This window comes from Hemicordylus capensis, chromosome 4 (assembly GCF_027244095.1).
Source record: "Hemicordylus capensis ecotype Gifberg chromosome 4, rHemCap1.1.pri, whole genome shotgun sequence".
In the NCBI taxonomy this organism is placed as follows: Eukaryota; Metazoa; Chordata; class Lepidosauria; order Squamata; family Cordylidae; genus Hemicordylus; species Hemicordylus capensis.
This window is the reverse complement of record NC_069660.1, coordinates 318,562,444-318,581,495: the sequence shown is the minus strand read 5'-3', so window position 1 is coordinate 318,581,495 and position 19,052 is coordinate 318,562,444. Positions and strand designations below refer to the sequence as shown.

The window sequence follows — 19,052 nt, the reverse complement described above, 5'->3', positions numbered from 1 at the left end:
ACAAAACCCATCACCCCCATCTGCAGTTTATTCTGGCTGGGGATGATGGGAGCTATAGTCCAACAACACCTGAAGAGCCTCAGGTTAGACACCCCTGCCTTTCACCATCAAGATGTTGCAGTCACCAATGAAGGTCAAGCTAAATATTTGCAGGGGTTGGGGCACGTCACAGGAGTCAGAATACAAATCCCGTAACAGCTTTAAGAGAAAAAAATTAAAGGCTTTTTAAAAATACTGAATTTAGAATGCAGACTTGCTTTCTGACGTCTAAACTTTAAGACACCTAGTTTAACTAGCAACCCATAATTTCACGTCCAGACACACTTCAACAAGCTTAGAGTCTCACCAATTCAAGCTATTATCCCTGCAATCTTTGTATTTCCAGCCTCAGCATATACACAGAGCAGTCTAGTTTATCCAAGCAGTCCAAGGGTGGGAGGGGGTGGGGACATTTAAATCACTGCTGCTTCAGCTAAAATTGAAGCGCTATTTGCCTAGGATTGTGGTGGACCACAGAGAGAAGCCAGGAAGCTATACTCGGCATTTTGGGCCGATTGGGAGGCAGGAGGCACGCAGAGCCAACCTGAAAGGTCCTCCTGGCTCATCCCTCCCAAACAGCAGCAACCACAGTTTCTGCAGACTGGGGTCCAACTAAGTGGTCCATTGAGGAGGAAGGGAAAATATCCCAGGAGCACCTGAACTCCTGGAAATGTCCCTGGGTGCTAGGTCTGACAAGGCAATGCAGGCAGGGCGCTGCCAGTCGCTACACACAGCCCAGCTGTCTCAGTGTTTCTCTTGCAGCCACCCAAGACGTGCAGGATGGGGAAGAGGGAGCAGAGATCAGTATCACCACACAACAAGGCACCTCTCCGGAGCTGAAAAGTTACCCAGGCGAATGCTGGCTACCTTACTGCTCCATGACAAACACACCCCGAACACCGACTGCTCTCTGAGCAGAGAGGCAGGGTCCCAGCAGCAGAAGGAGCTCCCAGTATTGCCTTTTAAATATTACCCCATCAACAGCCTGCATCCACGCATGAACGAAGCAACGTTAGCCATGCCTCGCGGGGAACATTACCAAGAAGGGACACACACACACACACACACAGAGAGCTCTTTCTGCACCTTTGTAATATTCTGTAATCCCCACAGGCGAAAGAGAAGCAGGCCACACTGCTGAACAATGCAGTTTTGAATTCAATTAAAGTGATTATCTGTTGTGCCAAATAAATTGTGTACAGCATATATCCTGTAGCACTTTACACCTTCAGGCTCATTATTTCCTAACTGTTTCCTCCTGTTTATGCGCTTTCAAATTAAATTGCTGATAATATGCGCCAAAATAAAAAATGAGCGCACCTTGTCCGAAGAAAATTGATTCTCCTTTTCTCCTGAAGCGGGCGATTGCCAGGTTTTATATACTCGGTTCCTGGCGATCATTAGTAATTCAATTTTCTTTTTATTAGCCCCCTTATCTGCTGAGCAATATAGTGGCAGAGCTGACCTCTTTCGCACGGGTAAATGTTTAAAATCTTTTCCCTGATTAATTTTGCCAGTTAAGGAAAAGAGGAGAAATGGCCCGGCTCTTAGCCATCACAATGAATATAGCTTAATGTTGATTGTGATGGAATTTCTAATGCCAAGGAAATTGATTGAACGCAGCAATTATGCCGCAATACTAACTCAAGGGAAATGGGATAGTTTTCTCCTGGCCATAGTCTTTTGGTTATTTAAAACAATCCAATTTGCAAGGATAATTATATATTAGTGTTTTATCTGCCACTTGAAATGAACATGGGAGTTTTGATACTGGCCCAGCATTAGCAGGTTATTGCTGCAAATTACTTGATATCTGCTTTCTTTCACATAAAGAGGAAATTAGGCAATCAATTACCAGAAAAAGGTGGACGGGGAAGAATCCAAAGGGCAAGACTGCCCTCTACAGGTCAAAGGGGAGGAGGCCTCACGTGAGCCTCTGCGGGAAGAAGGGCAGCTCTGCCTGGCTGGCGGCAGGCCTCGGCTCATGCGTGGGTCACGCCACCCCCCCCCACGTGGCACGGGCTGGGAACCCGGCCATCAGCAGCTGGTAGGGACACAAACGCAGGGGAGCTCTGCTAGTCCGGCACCTCCGCAGAAGAGTGACTTGGAAGCGGTTGCTTTGTTTCCTGCTATTGCAAGGGAACCCCAGAGAATCACACACAGCTCCTGGGCTGAACGCCCAGGCGGCAGCAGACATCCGCAGAGTCGACTCCGGCATAGGGATCACGGTCGCGCGGAGAGGCGGAGGGAATGGAATGGCATTGATTTTACAGGGGTGAGGAAAGGTTCACCACTCCCAGCTGCTGCCCGCTTCCCCCTCCCCACCCTTTTCATTAACTCCCCGAAAGGCTGGAACCCTGAGCTGCCAGCCACGACTTCCCCAGCACCAAGAAGGATGGGGCTCTCCCTACGCCAGCCCTCAAGCACAAGAGGCCCTTGGTCAGCATGCAGACTAGCCCTCCACCACCGCGCCAGGGTTTTCTGTGGCACAACTGGGGGAAGGCGGCTCTTCGCAATCTCCTCTGGGGACCCTTCGGGAGAGAGTTGCAGGAGGCACAGCAGCTGCAGAGGCAAGGGGAGGCCAGTGAAAGCCACCCCTCTCCTCTCATGCAATGGAAAACCCGGGCACTCTGGCAAAGGGCTCGTCTAGGCCAGTAGCCATGCATCCCAACCAGCCAGTGGGGTGCCAAATGAGGGGTGGCTGCCTCTGCTTCCTGGAAGCTCCTCCATTGGCTCCACTCTCTCTCATCCCAACCCACCCCACAATTACAGAAGCCCACGCAATGGCCAGCCTGCAGGCAGCACAGCACGCTAGTGCTGGGGTGAGGATGAGAGAGGAGCAAACGGAGCAGCTGGGAAGCAGAGGCAACTGCGCCTCGTTTGGCATGCCCCTGGCCCATTAGGTCTGGCGGGTCTAAATGTCACCCCAGGTCACCATAGTGGACTTGCATGAAACAGACCGAGTGGATTTCTGCACAACAGATTGAATCATTCTTCCATCGGAATACATTTAGTTCATTTTCTACAAGTGTGTTCTCCAACAAGTGAGCTGAAATGTTGTACCATCTTGTGCTGCATGTATTTCTAACTCGGCCTAATTCTGTATATTCATAAAAAGTGCTTTTTGTTACTATTCTTTGACATCATTAGTGCCTGTTATATATTCTTCATTAAATCGTCTTTGTAAAGAAGGGTGGGGATCTGTTTCGTTTATGTTTACTCCCGATTCCCTCTAGCAGCCTGTACACTTCACATCTCCAACACATAAAAGCAACATGTAAGAATATTCATCCAGATCTTGCTCATAGATTTTTTAAAGTGATTGCAAAAGGTTGCAGTTTGTCATCCAAGCGCCGTGCGTGCATGAAAGTAGGCAGATCCCTCATTTGCTTGAAGAAATAAACAACCCTTATCTAAGCCAATCAGAATGCAAGCTGTCAACAGCATTAGAATGAATTGCTGTTAAGAGTCCACCCTGACAGTTTTGCAGCTCTGGGGTGGGAGGGAGAGAGAGGAAGGCTTCAACTACTCTCCACAGAGAAAGATCTTGCCGTTGCTTATCCATGCCAAGATGGACATCTGCCACTTGGCCAATGGCCACTACAGCCTGTCCTAAGAGGCAGAAGAGACAGCATGGGAGTCACAGAGTTACCAAGATCCAGCATGTCTGCTGAAGAAGTCAAATCATGCCAATTACTCCTTTCTTGCCATCCACTGTCCAAAAAAAAAATGAAAAAAGTCCTGCCCAGTCTCTAAATGAATCTAGGTGACGATTCTGTGGATTCGTTTGCACATTACCCTGCAACAGGTTTTTGAAGATGGGTGGCTGAAAGTCTTCAGTTCACCATCTGCATTCATGAAGATAATAAAACGTATGGCATGCAACACCATCACTCTCCCAAGGAATCCACCTGGAAGCAAAACACCCACATGTTTCCACTTCACACTCTGCCCTTGAATGCAAAAAATGACCTCCCACATTTGCAGAATGACTCAAACCGTTTTCTCATTTTTGAGATTTCTCAAACCTTTCAAGCTACTCACTAGGCTAGAATAGCCTTTCTTTTTAAGTTACTATTTCTTTCATCACCACTAGATTTACCTCTCTCGCCTGCAGTGAAAAAGCTTTAACTCACTAAGACAAAACACAGGCCTCTCATCCAGCTAAGAAGCACTCAGGACCGCTTCCAACCTTACTGCCAAGAGATGCAGATATCACATGCGCCAATAGGGAAAGTGAGCACGTGAAAAGCCACATGTACACTTATTCCCGAGAGGAGAGTCACTCAGTACAGTTATTGGTGTAGTAGTGTCTTTTAAGAACATAAGCCACTGGAGAGAGAGAAAAAGCTGATTACAAGTAGTAAGCATCTAGCCAATTCTTAAGCACGTTATTTATAAACAAAAACTACTCAATTGCTGAAAAATTCAAAGATGGTCCAGGAGACCCTCATTATCTGCAGATCGCGGTTTCATGTATCCACAGATGGGCCTTAGAGACCCAGTTTCTTTATCTGCGGCATGAAATCTGTGCGATTTTTACCTATATTTCCTGAGTGGCTGGAAATTACTTCTGTTGTCATTTTTGGTCGCCATTTTGAAACGCAGAGCCATTTTGTGGCTCTTTTTTGTTTTTAAAAAATCCCTATCAACTCAAAGTCTCATTATTTGCAGCTTCGTTGTCCGTAGAAATTGGTGGGAATAGAACCAATTCGTGCAGTCCCGCGAATAACGAAGGACTGCATCGGTACAACCCAACACACAATAAATATTCATTCCTTAGTAAATGCACTGCACCTTACTATTAATTAACATGCGCACTGATGGTACAGCAATAATGTGATGATAACGGGCACAAAAGCAGTCACAAGACACACTAAGACAGCTCAGTTCTTTTTTTAAAAGCAAAAAACTGTAACATTACCCAAGATTCAGCCTGTCCCTCACTAGGCTTTCATAAATATATTGGTTTATCTATCTTTCTTTATCCCCCACTAAGCTCAGGGAGGTTTACAAATCTGTAAGATGCAACCCAGCTTCCTTCCTTCCCAGCCCTGCTAGAACCGAGGGGTGCTGCTCAAAGGTTTTTAAGGGGGCCCTTGAAATGCCACAAGAGTCTGCCAGATGCCCTCCCCCTGCAGTTCGGAGGCTTGGGGGGTGGGAGGGAGAGGATTGGACCAGCACATTAGGCTGTTAGCTGACCTGCTCAGTAGACACTGCCAACCCAGAAAATGAAGTACATAACCTAGTTCAACAGGTGTATGCAAACATAGCAGATTTACTTTCCAAGTTTTAATACCCACTTATTTGAATTTATTTTTGATCAATACTCTGCCTTTTGATAAGCAGTCCTCAAAGCAACTTACAAAAAGTTAATTACATAAAAATCAGTAAGACCAGCAAAGCGAGGAGGAGGAGGAGGAGGAGGAGGAGGAGGAGGACAACAGACAATGACACCAAACATTGTCACAGCAGCTGAAGGCAGGGGTGAGGGCCTCATTCAGTGCAGAGTGCCTGCACTGCACGTTGAAGGGGCCAGGTATGGCCAGTTTAGGAAGGATCATGTTGCCAAGCTGGGAGAGGACCCTCTCTGCCCAAGACCTGGTCAGGGTAGACAATACTGGGTCAATGGACCACTGGCCTCAGTCAGCAGAGGGCAGCTTCGTATTTATATGTTCAGTGGTAGGCTAATGTGAGCCTTCAGTGGTCTATTTTTGGACTGTAGGAGGGGAAAATCTCCCCCCGCCCACAGCCAACCAAGGTATTTTAAAGTTACAAAGCAAGAGTGCATCACACTCAGGATCTTTGAACTTTTTAATCTTAACAGCCTAAGTGATCGTGGGTTACTTATGTATTTATGACCCAATCCGGCATTCTTTGCAAAGATTCATTCCCACCAACCAGCAGGCAGTAGGTGATCACTGGAAATGGCTCACCCGGGCACAAAAAATAGATGGATTGTCTTTCTTCTACCCTGAAGCACAAAGGCTTGGCAAAATAAGAACATTTTAACTCACTCTTCTAAATTGGCCAGTAGCGGGAATCTTGCATGCTTCCTTTGGTGGGAAATTCCATATCCAAAGGATCACCACAGAAAAAGCTCTTGGCCTGTATTAACTAGTCATGACTCAAAAGGTGGTGGAACCCAAAGAAGGGGCTAAAATTACTGATGGCAGGGAGCAGGGAGGTAATAAGAGAGGCTTCCTACAATATCCTACAGGCTCCCAAAGAAGTTAAATTTGGTAACTCTTGTCAGCCAGGCAAATGACCATCTCCCTGCGATACAGACACTGAAAAGTTAGTAGACAATTGTCTCAGGCTTATATCAGGAGCCTATGCCAAAGCCTGGGACAAAACAGACTCCTGTGTGCCAAACACCACACCTTCTGGGAAATCCATCATCACTGTCAGCGTCTTAAGATACAGAAGGCCATAGCAACAGACATATACAAAAACAAAAGCATACGTGTACAACAAAGTTGTTCATACTAACAAAGGCAATATATATAAGCCATTTGCATAGATACCATTCAGCATCCTTTTGATTCTTTTTAAATTAAAACTCCAAACTGAACACAGCACCTGATTTGACTGTTTTGTTGAGCGATGTCAGCTTTCCAAGATGGATTCACTGGGAAGTTGATAAACTCACTTTAAGAAGATGGCAGCAACCCAAATGAAAGATGAGCTTTTCACAACTCTGCTTAGCAGCACCCAAGCTTTATAAACTGGGCATAATCCAGACAAAGGCACACCAGGCTGTTTTTAAGGCTTCCCTCGTAGAAACAACCTCCCAACCAATGTCTGAAACTACACTCTGAATTCCCTAAGTTTCAAAAGCAGGTTTTGTCGGTCTCTAGTTTTGCAAAGGCTACCAATAGGAAGATGTTCAAGATTTCGCTGCTGTGCTATGTGCATGCATCCAGAGCACACTTTTGTACAACTCCCAGCACAGCCCACCACACAGACTTCTTAGCAAGCTGCAGCTATCAGTCCCAGTCCTGCTTTGGGATGTACAGAACAGATACACAAAGGTCTTCCTTTGCGATTGAGGGTGGCATGGAAGCGTGCCCTCATGGAGCCCAGTTTGGTGGGATGCCTGCAATGGCACAAGACTGAGGATGCAAAAGCCACAGAAGCTCACCCAAGCTGGATGGGTACAGCCCTGCTAGGCTCATGCTGAAGCCTCCCAGGAACACTCCCGTGTGAACATGGCTGTGGGCCAAACCACCAGACTGTGACATGCAGCCACATTCCAGCTCTAAAGAGAAAGAACCTTGTGAGAATCAGAGGTCTAAAGTGCTTCAGCAACTAGAGTTGGCTGAATCAAAAAGTCAGACTTCCACCGCCTAAATTATGTGGCTCCTTTTTCAGACCAGCATATCAGCACTTCCCTTGCAAGTTCCAGGGCAGCAGCTGGGACACCAAACAAGCCAGCCAAGGAAGCCGTTTCCACGTTTGCTCTTACCTTCTTTGGCTGAAACGTAGCCCCGCGATGCCAGGAGCCGGCGCAGCCTGTGCTTGCCAATCAGGACCAGTCCCTTGCTCCCAGCCCTCCTGGCAGCGGGAGAGGCCTTCCCACGCGGGCTGTGCCTCTTCCTGAGAGAGTAGCGGCTTTTCAGAAGCACGGTGGGGAAGGAGGAGGCACTCTTCTTATCAGCTAAAGCACTGGAAAGACAAGCGAGGCACTCAGAGGCATGGCAAGAAGCACACAACACATCATCCACTGGTGGAATTCTCTGCCACGAGATGTGGTGACAGCCAACAACCTGGATGGCTTGAAGAGGGGTTTGGATCACTTCATGGAGGAGAGGCCTATCAACGGCCACTAGTCGGAGGGCTATAGGCAAGACGCCTCTGAGTACCAGATTCAGGGGAGTAACAGCAGGAGAGAGGGCATACCCCCCCTTTCAGCTCCTGCCTGTGGCTTCCAGCAGTGGCATCTGGTGGGCCACTGTGCAAAACAGGATGCTGGACTAGATGGGCCTCCTTGGGCCTGATCCAGTGGAGCTTTTCGTATGTTCACACCACAGCTGGTCCTGGACTGGGTTAATCCACAAGGTCACTGCCCAAAGAAAGGCCACTGGCTGCTATGATGGTCAGACTAACAGGACTGTGAGGCTCCGAGCAGGACTGCAGCAAAGCCGCAAGACAAGGCCGAGCACCTTCCAAACCACCCAGTGGCTGCGGAAGCAGCCTTGCCACATCTGTCCCCATTCACAACCATGAGGACCAATCAGGAAGGCAGCTTTTGCAGCCGCCTGGTTTTTAAAGCGTTGGGTTTTTAAAGCCTTGCAGCTTCATGGAGGCCTGCACGGAGGCTTCGGGTTCTGTCAGACTGTGTGCACCGTGTGAGCCAGCACTCCCTGACCACAGCTCCACACAACTGCAGGAATGGTTCAGCCCAGCCAGATCATGTAGGAAGTAGATCCAAACATTGCTTGGAGTCCTCACCACATGGCAGCCCTTTTGAGCTGGACCCTCGGCACTGCTAGCACATATGGACTGAGTCCCATTCTCCACTACTCAGGAAAACCAGTTACTGAAACAGCATTCTTAGTCGGAGGCCTCACACAAAACCTGGCGGCCTCTTCTATGAACATAGGAAAACTGCCATAGTCAGACCCTTGGTCCATCTAGGCGCCAGGGTGGATTTGATTTAAATCAAACTGATTTAAATCATGATTTAAATCATGATTTAAATCACTAGCAGGGTGGATAAAAATAAAAAAAATCCAATTTAAATCAAAAAATCCGATTTAAATCAAAAAAATCTGATTTTTTTTATTTAAATCGGATTTTTTTGATTTAAATAGGATTTTTTTATTTTTATCCACCCTGCTAGTGATTTAAATCGTGATTTAAATCGTGATTTAAATCAGTTTGATTTAAATCAAATCCACCCTGCATCTAGCTCAGTATTGTCTTCACAGACTGGCAGCGGCTACTCCAAGGTTACAGACAGGAGTCTCTCCCAGCCCTATCTTGGAGATGCCGCCAGGGAGGGAACTTGGAACCTTCTGCATGCAGATGCTCTTCCCAGAGCAGCCGCATGCTCTAAGGGGAATATCTGACAGTGCTGCTCACACTTCTAGTCTCCCATGCAAGCGCAACCAGGGTAGACCCTGCTTAGCAAAGGAGACAAGTCATGCTTGTTCCCACAAGACCAGCTCTCCTCCCTACAGGTGAAGCTGCTGTATACCAAGTCAGACCAGTGGTCCACTGAGCCCAGTATTACCTTATCTGACACTCAGTGACTCTCTGGGATCTTAGGCAGAGAGAGGCCTTTCCCAGTACTACTTTCCATAATTTGTAAGTGAGAGATGCCACCAGGGACTGAATCCAAGATCTTCTGCGTGCCAAACAGGTGTTTGCCACGGAGCCATAATCAACCTCTCTTTACTATCCATAATCAACCTCTCTTTACTATCCAGGCTTCACCACCTGACCTCTATGCTCTCTTCTTTGTCTAACAAACAGCAATCCAAATCAGCCAACACCACAGAAGTGATCTAATAACAATCACCCTCCTGGTGCTACATATGTGATAAACAGCATAGCAGCAAACAGAAAAAGAGAGCAAGGCTCTGCAATTCTGCCTTAAAGAAAAAACCTCATATTCCACAGTTGCAATAACTATACCAATATGAATCTACACTGACTGAAGATGATTTGATGCTAGAAACCACTTTGGGAAAAGCAGTATGTAAATATCCAGCGTATTTGTATCTATTAGCTCTGTTTAGTTTGACTACTGGAGATCTGGTTTTTTAGTGCTACAAACTGGAATCAAAGTGTATGAGGTAAGGGGAGTAAGTTCACTGAGGCAGAAGTTCAAAGACTCAAGAGCACAGGAAAGACAGAAGAGTTGTGCCAAGAGCAAGTGCTTGAAAACGACCTTCCAGTGCTTTGTTTCAGAATGCAGACAGAAAAATCGTTTGTTTGAATGTTCCCAGCAAAAACAGAAAGAAAAACCAAACACTCCCTGCACGCTGAAAGCTAGTATATCAGGAAGCAGTCTAGGCTAGAAAGCTTCGCCTCAGCATGCTAGCTTTTTACAGGTGGGAGAGCATTCATTCATTCACTCTCATGCCTGCATTCTGAAGCAGTGCAGGTCTTGCTGCAGAAAGCTACCACCAGGCTCTGTGTCTTGGGCACCATCCAAGCTCACAGAAATCTGGACCTAGCTCATAAAGATGCTGGAAGTGTTTGAGTGCCTTTGAACCACCACAAAGAGGAGAGCTGGTCTGGTGGTAGCAAGCATGACTTGTCCTCTTATCTAAACAGGGTCCACCCTGGTTGCATATGAAAGGGAGACTAGAAGTGTAAGCACTGTAAGATATTTCCCTCAGGGGATGGAGCTGCTCTGAAAAGAGCAGAAGGTTCCCAGTTCCCTCCCTGGCCGCATCTCCAAGAGAGGGCTGAGAGAGATTCCTGCCTGCAACCTTGGAGAAGCCGTTGCCAGTCTGTGAAGACAATACTGAGCTAGATGGACCAAGGGTCTGACTCAGTAAATGGCAGCTTCCTATGTTCCTACAAATGTTATGCCTTTACAGAGGACTATGACATTTCACTGCCTGTCACCTGCACCTCCACTGACATATCTAGAGTCCCAAATATACATTCTCCACTTGATCAGAACCCTTTCTCCAGCCGCTGAAAGAACACATTCCAGAGGGTGCAAGCGTCTTACTAACGTAAACTTTACAAGTCAAATCAACAGAGCCTGCCCTGCCTCACTGGGTGCAAAGTTGATGCCAGCTGCAGAACTGATGTGGTAAACGTCACCAGAGGAAAAGTCTCAGAAAAACTTACTCCTGACACAGCCAATAACTTACCAGGCACTCCCCTTCCTCTTGATTATTTTAGTCCGACTCTTGAGCTTGTAAGTAAAAAAGCCCGTGTTCCCAAAGGACGGCCTCGCGTTGCTGTGACCAAGAGGTGCACAGCGCGCAGCCTGAAGGGAAGTGCTGGCCTCTGTGCAATGGCTCACTCCGGCCCTGTCGCATTCCTTACGCTGCCATGTGAATGCCGAGGCAGACGTGGAAGGAGAAGGCTGGAGACTGAATGCTTTCCATTTATACTTGCTGGAAGACACCCCCAACTTTGAATGCGGGTTGGATTTCTTTTGCTTGGCTCCCAGGTCCCCCCTTGGTAGCAACTTGTGCACCCTCTCTGCACCCACTGCAAACGTCCGTGCATTTTCAGATGCTCTGGAAGCAGAACACCTTTTCACCGTCCGGACACATTTATTCGGATTTGCCACCCACGTGTAGTTTGTTTTCTTGAACTTTTGGGATTTGGCAGAGGCTGGCAAGGTAGGAGTTCTTTGGAGAGAAGGTACTGAATGTTTGTGCTTCGACAGGCTCATCCCAACAGCCGAGGAGGCTTCTCGAGTTGAATGAGCACATCCAGCAGATGTACCAGCAACCCTCCCTGGGTCTGGTTTCACTGTCACTGCAGGGGCTTGTGGTGAGCTATGCAGAGCTGGAACCTGTGGAGCTGGTTTCTTCCTTGCTGACAGGCAAACCGATTCACAATCAGGAAAGGTCTGAGGCCCCACAGTCTCAGACTTCATCGCAACCGCACTCTCGCTGATAGTCCTGCACAAGTCGGAGGCAGCTTCAGGTGCACCCCGGACTGCTCTTGCAGTCACAGGCCTTCTCAGGCTCCCTGCGGATGTGTTACCTCTGCCTCGTGCAACATCTGGAGGCCCAGGAGCGCTTACACATCCTCTAGAAGCAGCTAGGCTACTGGCTGCTCCCAAAGGGCCCTGCTGGGACCCCAGAACAGTAGCATGGCCCACAGGCAAGTCGTTCCGCACCCCAACAACAAGATTATCACCTTCACGGAAGCCTACACTTCTTTCCGGGAGCACTAGCTGTGGCTCACTTGCCTCCGTGCTTGAGGAGACCAGGACAGTCCGAGCAGCGGTATCAGAAACGCCACCTCCAGAAGAAAGCACTGGTCGAGGAGGTACGTTGACAAGAGAATATTTCTTTCTCCAGGCGTTGCTCTGGTGAGGCTGAAAATCCCTCTGGGTTTGCTGGGAATATCTAGCAGAAAACACACTTGGGTTGCTGAAGGCAGGCGGCCTGGGATTCCTCCACCTGGGTTCCTGGACAGGTGCATTCCCATGCGTGTTTTTATGATCATCGATGAGACCTAAAGTGGAAAGGGATTCTGTTAGTTATGCATGCAGCATCCACCTAGCAGTAGAGTGAAAGTTTAACAACATGATTTCCTTCAAATCACAACATCCCCTATATCTCTATCTATATCTATCCATGCCTGTGCACGTCTATGCACATGTCTGTGAGATGTGACCCTGTTTGTTTAAAGTTGTTACTTGCCCATCCCCAAAAATCCCATTAAAAATCCTATTCCAAGAGAATAAAATCCAAAAAGACTCTACTACTATTAACCTCTTCCCACCCCAACCTTGTGGTGGTCTAACCCCAGCCCCGCAAAGTCAGCCCAAACAGTTGGATCTTAAAATACATGCTCGAGAGGTTCAATTTTGGCAAATCTCTCACTGAGGGAGGGCAGGATACCACGAGGCAGTGGTTAGATCCCTTCTTAAGAAGCCGACTCTGGATTCCTTGATGATAGATAATTATAGGCCAGTCTCTAACCTCCCATGGTTGGGTAAGATGACTGAAAGGGTGGTGGCTGACCAGCTCCAAGAGGTCTTGGATCAAACTGATTATTTAGACCCATTTCACTGGCTTTAGGGTGGGCTGTGGGGTTGAAATGGACTTGGTCGGCCTGATAGATGACCTTTGCCAGGGAATTGACAGAGGGAGTGTGATTATGTTGGTTCTTTTGGATCTCTCAGCAGCTACCATCAACCAAGGTACCCTTCTGGATCACCTGAGAGATTTGGGGATAGCAGGCACTGTTTTACAGTGGTTTCGCTTCTATGTCTCGGGCAGATTTCAGATGGTGGGGCTTGGTGACAGTTGCTCTTCAAAAGGGACCTATTATATGGAGGTCCCCAGGGCTGCATTCTGTCACCAATGCTTTTTAACATCTACATGAAACTAGTGGGTAAGGTCATGAGGGGATTTGGTGCTGGGTGTTATCCTGTATAGCTGGCAATACCCCCTTAAATGCCTGTCTACAGGCAATAATGGGCTGGATGAGGGATAATACACTGAAGCTGAATCCAAGGAAGACGGAGGTGTTCAGGGGTCATAATCTGCAAAATGGGATATAACTTCCTCTTCTGGACAAAGTTACACCCCCGAAAAAAGAACAGATCTGTAGCTTGGGAGTGCTCTTGGACCCGGGTCTCACCCTGGTTTCTCAGGTTGGGGCTGCAGCCAGGGGCACTTTTTACCAGCTGCAATTGATTCAACGACTCCGCCTGTTCCTTGAGGAGAATGACCTGGAAACAGTGGTACACCAGCTGGTAACCTCCAGGTTGGACTACTGCAATGTGCTCTAGGTAGGGCTGCCTTTATACGTAGATCGGAAACTTCAGCTAGTCCAAAATGCGGCAGCCAGATTGGTCTCTGGGGTATCCTGGAGAGACCACATTATGCCTATTCTTAAAAGTTGCACTGGCTGCTGATATGTTTCTAGGCAAAGTACAAAGTGCTGGTTATTACCTTTAAAGCCCTGAATGGCTTTGGTTTGGGTTGCCTGATAGAGCGCCTTTCCCTACAAGATCCCCACGGCTCACTGAGATCATCAGGCAGGATCTGTCTTCGGGTGTCACCAGTTCATTTGGTGGTGACCTGGGATTGGGCATCCTCAGTTGTCACCCCTGAGAAATGCACTCCCCATGCATATAAGAAGATTATCTTCGTTGGAGGCCTTCAGGAAAGCCTTGAAGACCCACCCTTTTCGCCTAGCTTTTAATGATATCTTGTTTGAATTTTGAATTTTAAACTGGTTTGATATTTTTGTTTGTTTGTTTGTTTTTTATTTTAATATAAGCCACCCTGAACCACTTTAGGAAGAGCAGTATATAAATTGTCTAATAAATAAAATGAAGTTTGTGCAGCTATGACACACAGGTACGATTCTTAAGGGAACAACCTCTGTTTAGGAAAAACAAACACATGGCACAGAACGTCATCATGTATGACAAGGGCCCTTATATGTTTCATTACCATGTGCATGCAATGAGAAGCCATGACTCGTTGCAACTTCCCACTCTGGGTACATGCAATGAAACTGACACATCAACATATGTCACCTGTGATGGTGCACATAGCTTTGTCCCAGAAGTGCATAACCTGGGTCTTCCAGCTGTTTTTGGACTACAACTCCCATCATCCCCAGCCAGGAGTCAGGTATAATGGGAGCTGTAGTTCAACATCTGCAGGAGGGCCAAACTTGCACAGCCCTCTAAATTGTCCCCACATCATGAATTTAATCATTGGTATTGGGGGGGAGCTTATGAAGCAGCTATTGGAGGCCACAAGGGATGCAAGAAGGGGGCTCCCAAAAGATACACCAGACCTGTGTGCTTGCTTCAGTGTCCCCAGAAGGCTTTGGGAGCAGCCTCCTGTGTCGGGAGTTTCCACAGCGACTGTGAGCCAATGCACCAGCCCCAGAGGCAGAAATGCACCGCTCTCTGGGAGCCTCTGCTAAAGGAAGAGCCTTGTGGTGAGGCCAGCGTTCCCTCTAACAGGGATTCCCAGATGTTGTTGACTACAACTCCCATCATCCCCAGCCAAAGGCCACTGCAGCCGGGGGGTGATGGGAGTTGTAGTCAACATCACCTGGGAAACCCCAGTTAGAGGGAACCCTGGTGGGGACCCTCCAAGCTGGCCGGAATGCACCGAGAGGCCCTTCCGACGCACAGGGAGTGGGTGGGAAGGTGGGGGGTTCCACACAGAAGGGGCCAACCGGGCAGCCCTAGACCCCATCCCCACCCCGCACAGGACTTAATCCCTGGGAAGGGGGTCCAGGAACAGTGTTCCCTCCAACAGGGATCCCCGGATGTTGTTAACTACAACTCCCGGCATGCGCAGCTGCAATGGCCTTCGGCGGGGGGTGATGGGAGTTGTAGTCAACAGCACTGTCCAGGAAGGATGCCAGCACCAGCAGCGGAGGGGGCGCGGGGAAGGGGGCTCCCAGGCCAGCCCACGGCGGGGGGGGCGGGGGTTGGACCTGCCACGGACCGGGGGCTCCCGGGCCTCCCTCGCCGGACACCTGGGTCCTCCAAGCAGCGGTGTGGGGGAGGGGAGATGCTCCCGGACTCCTGGGTCTCCTCCAGCGGGGGACGGAGCCCACCCGGCCACCGGGGTCGCCTCACCTTGGAGCAGGCGGATCTGGCGCCTCAGCTGCTCTTTCTCCTCCATCCCCTCCTCCTCCTCCTCCTTCAGCCAGCCATCGCCCCTCTGCCTCTGACGTCGTCGCCGCGCGCCCGAGCCCGGCCGCTCTCTTCCGCGTACGCCATCAGCCTGCGCTTGGGCCGTAGAGGTAAGGCAGCGGAGGAAGGGCGCTAGAGCCATGTCGCTTCCGGCTTCCCCAAAGAGGGACGCCTTGCCTTGGCCCTGCTGCTGCGCTGTGAGCGGCGCGGCGCCCGATGTCGAAGGGAGCGCCTCTTCTGCAGGCACACACCCCTGATCTCTAGGGTGCCCTTGGTCTTGGGTCGGGTGGCTGCTGCCCCCCCAGGCCCGCTTCATGCTATGGGGCAGCCATAAATGTGTCTATTGCACAGGTCCGAGTCTTGCAGGGAGCGCCTGGCTGGTTTCCTCCCGGTCCCGCTGCATTGCAAAGCTTGGAAGGCCTTGTTTAGTTATTTATGTATTGTTTTATTTATTTAACATGGTTTTTATACCGCCCAAAAGGCAAGTTCTCTGGGCGGTTTACAAGAAAATAAAAACAACCAGTAAAAAGATTAAAACATTTCGACAATTAAAGTTAAAACTATCAAAAACACAATGAAAATTAATCGTCATCCTTCCAAGTTTAGGGCAGCGTGCATGGTCATTCATTCATTCATTCAATTTCTATACCGCCCTTCCAAAAATGGCTCAGGGTGGTTTATACAGAGAAATAATAAATAAATAAGATAGATCCCTGTCCCCAAAAGGCTCACAGTCTAAAAAGAAACATTAGATAGACACCAGCAACAGTCACTGGAGGTCCTGTGCTGGGGCTGTGTCATGTGTGGAAAGGATATATTTAGATGCTGTGACGTGTCTATACCTAAAAAGATTAGAATCGTTCGGACGATGGTTTTTCCCAAGACACTCGATGGATGCGAAAGCTGGACTTTGAAGAAGCAAAACAGAAAAAGCATTGATTCTTTTGAACTTTGGTGGTGCTGGAGAAGACTTTTGAGGATACCATGGACAGCCAGGAAAACAAACAAATGGATCATAGAACAATCCAATCCAGAATTTTCACTTGAGGCACAAATGACCAGGCTCAAACTATCATACTTTGGACACTTATGCGAAGATTCAGCTCCCTTGAGAAGTCCATAATGCTGGGGAAAGTTGAAGGAAAGAGAAGAAGAGGACGACCAGCAGCAAGATGGATGGACTCGATTAGGACAGCAACTTACTAACATGGTTATGTCCCCCTCCCCTTTATTCTCACAGTGACCCTATATGCTACAGATGGAAACATGGGTGCCCTGTTAACAACCAACGCCCATAGCAAGGATTCCCACTGCTCAACCCCCACCCCACTCTCACACATTGCTGAAGGCACTGGAGTCCACCATCTCAGCTGCTCCTGAACTACAATGCCCGTCATGCTCAGCCACAATAAACTGCAGCAGCCAACAACAGCCTGGAGGACCAGGGCTGCAGTCCCATCTAGAAGCTGCCTCTTTGTGTTGTGCACCCATTGGCAGGCAGGCAGGCATGCACACGAGAGATAGGCTGCATCCACCTGGCCCTCCCCTTGGAGGTGTCATTTCTAGAGAGATTGAGAAGGAGAAGCATTTGGGGAAAGAAGAGGAAGAGCAGAGACTGAACTATGAGGAAAGACAAAGACAGAAACTTTCTGCTCTCCAGTATCATTTATGCACTGAAGCCCTATTCAGACATTATGCTAACTGAGCAAAGAAGAGGCACCTTTCTAACACAGTGATTCTCTTTGATTTAGCAGGGGGAGTGTAACTGGCCGTATCCACCCCCAGCACAGTGCCTCCAGTGACTGTTTTTGGTGTCTATCTTATGGTTTCTTTTTAGACTGTGAGCCCTTTGGGGACAGGAAGCCATCTTATTTATCTGTTCATTCATTATTTCTCTATGTGTAAACTGCTTTGGAAACTTTTGTTGAAAAGTGGTATATAAATGTTTGTTGTTGTTCTGCACAGGTGTATAGATGCCTGTACACTTGTACATGTTTTTGTGTGAATGACTGTACCTGAGTTCGTGTTAAAAGTGAACCTGGGTACAGGCCTCTCAAATGCACAGTGCAAAACAGGAGATGTACTGCTGTACCTGTGCCCATTCACGTGTTATGTTCAACATGCATACAGTGAGTGTACAGTGTACACAGGTAGAGATCCATACTCAGGCACAGTCATTCACATGTTATATTGAACGTGGGTACAGAGGTACACTTCCTATCTGTACCATGCATTTGAAGGGCCTGTATCCAGGTTCACTTTTAAAATGAACACAGGTACAGTCATTCACACAAACACATGCATAAGTGTACAGACATTGGTACACTCGTACAGCATAATATCTGAATCAGGCTCCTGTGTTCAATATAATATGTGAATAACTGTACCTCTGGGAGGGAAAGCATTGCTAATTAATATTGTCTGGAGACATGGAGTTAAAGTTCTAAAGAACATAGTTTGTTTAGGAAATCCATCAGGGAGATAGATAAGGCCTACATGCTACATATAAGAAGGAGGAGAAGACGGAAGTCTCTCCAGATGAAAGAATGAAACCTGAGACTTTCATTCTAACAAAGGGTCAGTAGAGTAGAGAAAACGTCAGTGAGGGAATGCCCTTATGGGCTGTGTCTACTCCTATTGTCCCTAGTGATCAGTAGGGTTGCAGGTGCTAAGCGCCAATATCATCAGGAACTGCATCTCCAACATTTAGCACTTGGGAAGCATTGGAAATGTGGTTCTTTGTCCAGTTAGCAGGCCAGGGGTCATGAATCTTATGGAGTGGCCTCTAGTTCCAGAGTTCCCAACTTTTCTTTTCCCCAGAGACCATTTTAGCTGGGGATGATGATGGGAGATGCACAACAACATCTGGGGACCCAGGGTTGAGATCACCTGGCTTATAGGATACACCATCACATGATGTGATGACTCGTGTTCCCTCTAACAGGGTTTCCAAGATGATGTTGACTACAACACCAAGAAATCCCTAGCTTCAATGGCTTTTGCTTGGGGATTATGGGAGTTGTAGTCAACAACATCTGGAAATCCCTTTTAGAGGAAACACTGGTGATGGCCAATGGTTTTTAATAAATTAGACAAATTCACGGAAGAGAAGTCCAACAACAGATATTAGCCATGACTGAAAATCAGCTCCTTTATTTGCCTGGTGGGCTAAACCGACGGGGGAATGTGTTGCTGGGGCAAAGAAAGCACCAGCTCACAGAGCACTGACTCACTGGTTTGAGTGAAACCAGTTAAAGTGGTTTATTCTGGCATCAAGCATTTTACATAGAAAATAAGGGGAAATGAATAAAGAAACTTAGGTGCATGCATTGTTTTCAATACAACATAAGCTTTTATATACTACGTAGTTAATCGAACACTTCCCCCTCCTCCTGCTTAGATAACTTGGAAGCTCTATTTGTTCTCAGCAACATTTTTAAACGTTTTCAAAAATCACAATTAAAATACAAGGAAATACAATTTGATATCTACCAGTCTTCAAGCTGAGGAGTCCCTAGAGGTCTCCAGAAGTTTAAACCAAATTGATCTGGCAAAAATACATAGTCCAAAGATTTTACAGGAAACATAATTTCGCCTTTAAGCAAAATGCTGATTGATTGATTAAGTTCCATCAAATCAGTGTCGACTCTTAGCGACCACATAGTCGCTAAAATGTTAATACATA

At 47.8% G+C, this 19,052-nt stretch overlaps 1 protein-coding gene across 2 annotated transcripts in view; it reads right to left on the bottom strand.

The window, feature by feature from the left end:
* The window catches only part of ZC3H3 (zinc finger CCCH-type containing 3), a 379,413-nt gene that overhangs the window by 266,893 nt on the left and 93,468 nt on the right, over positions 1-19,052 (bottom strand). The window contains exons 2-4 of one of the 2 annotated variants that reach the window (XM_053250211.1): positions 15,311-15,370; positions 10,878-12,204; positions 7,508-7,707 (exon numbers count right to left, since the gene is read on the bottom strand). In XM_053250211.1, coding sequence (XP_053106186.1) covers positions 7,508-7,707; positions 10,878-12,204; positions 15,311-15,356 — 1,573 coding nt within the window. In that variant the 5' untranslated portion in view covers positions 15,357-15,370. Of the gene's footprint in view, positions 1-7,507; positions 7,708-10,877; positions 12,205-15,310; positions 15,459-19,052 lie in introns of those variants that run through there. The other variant, XM_053250209.1, reaches the window with a different exon arrangement.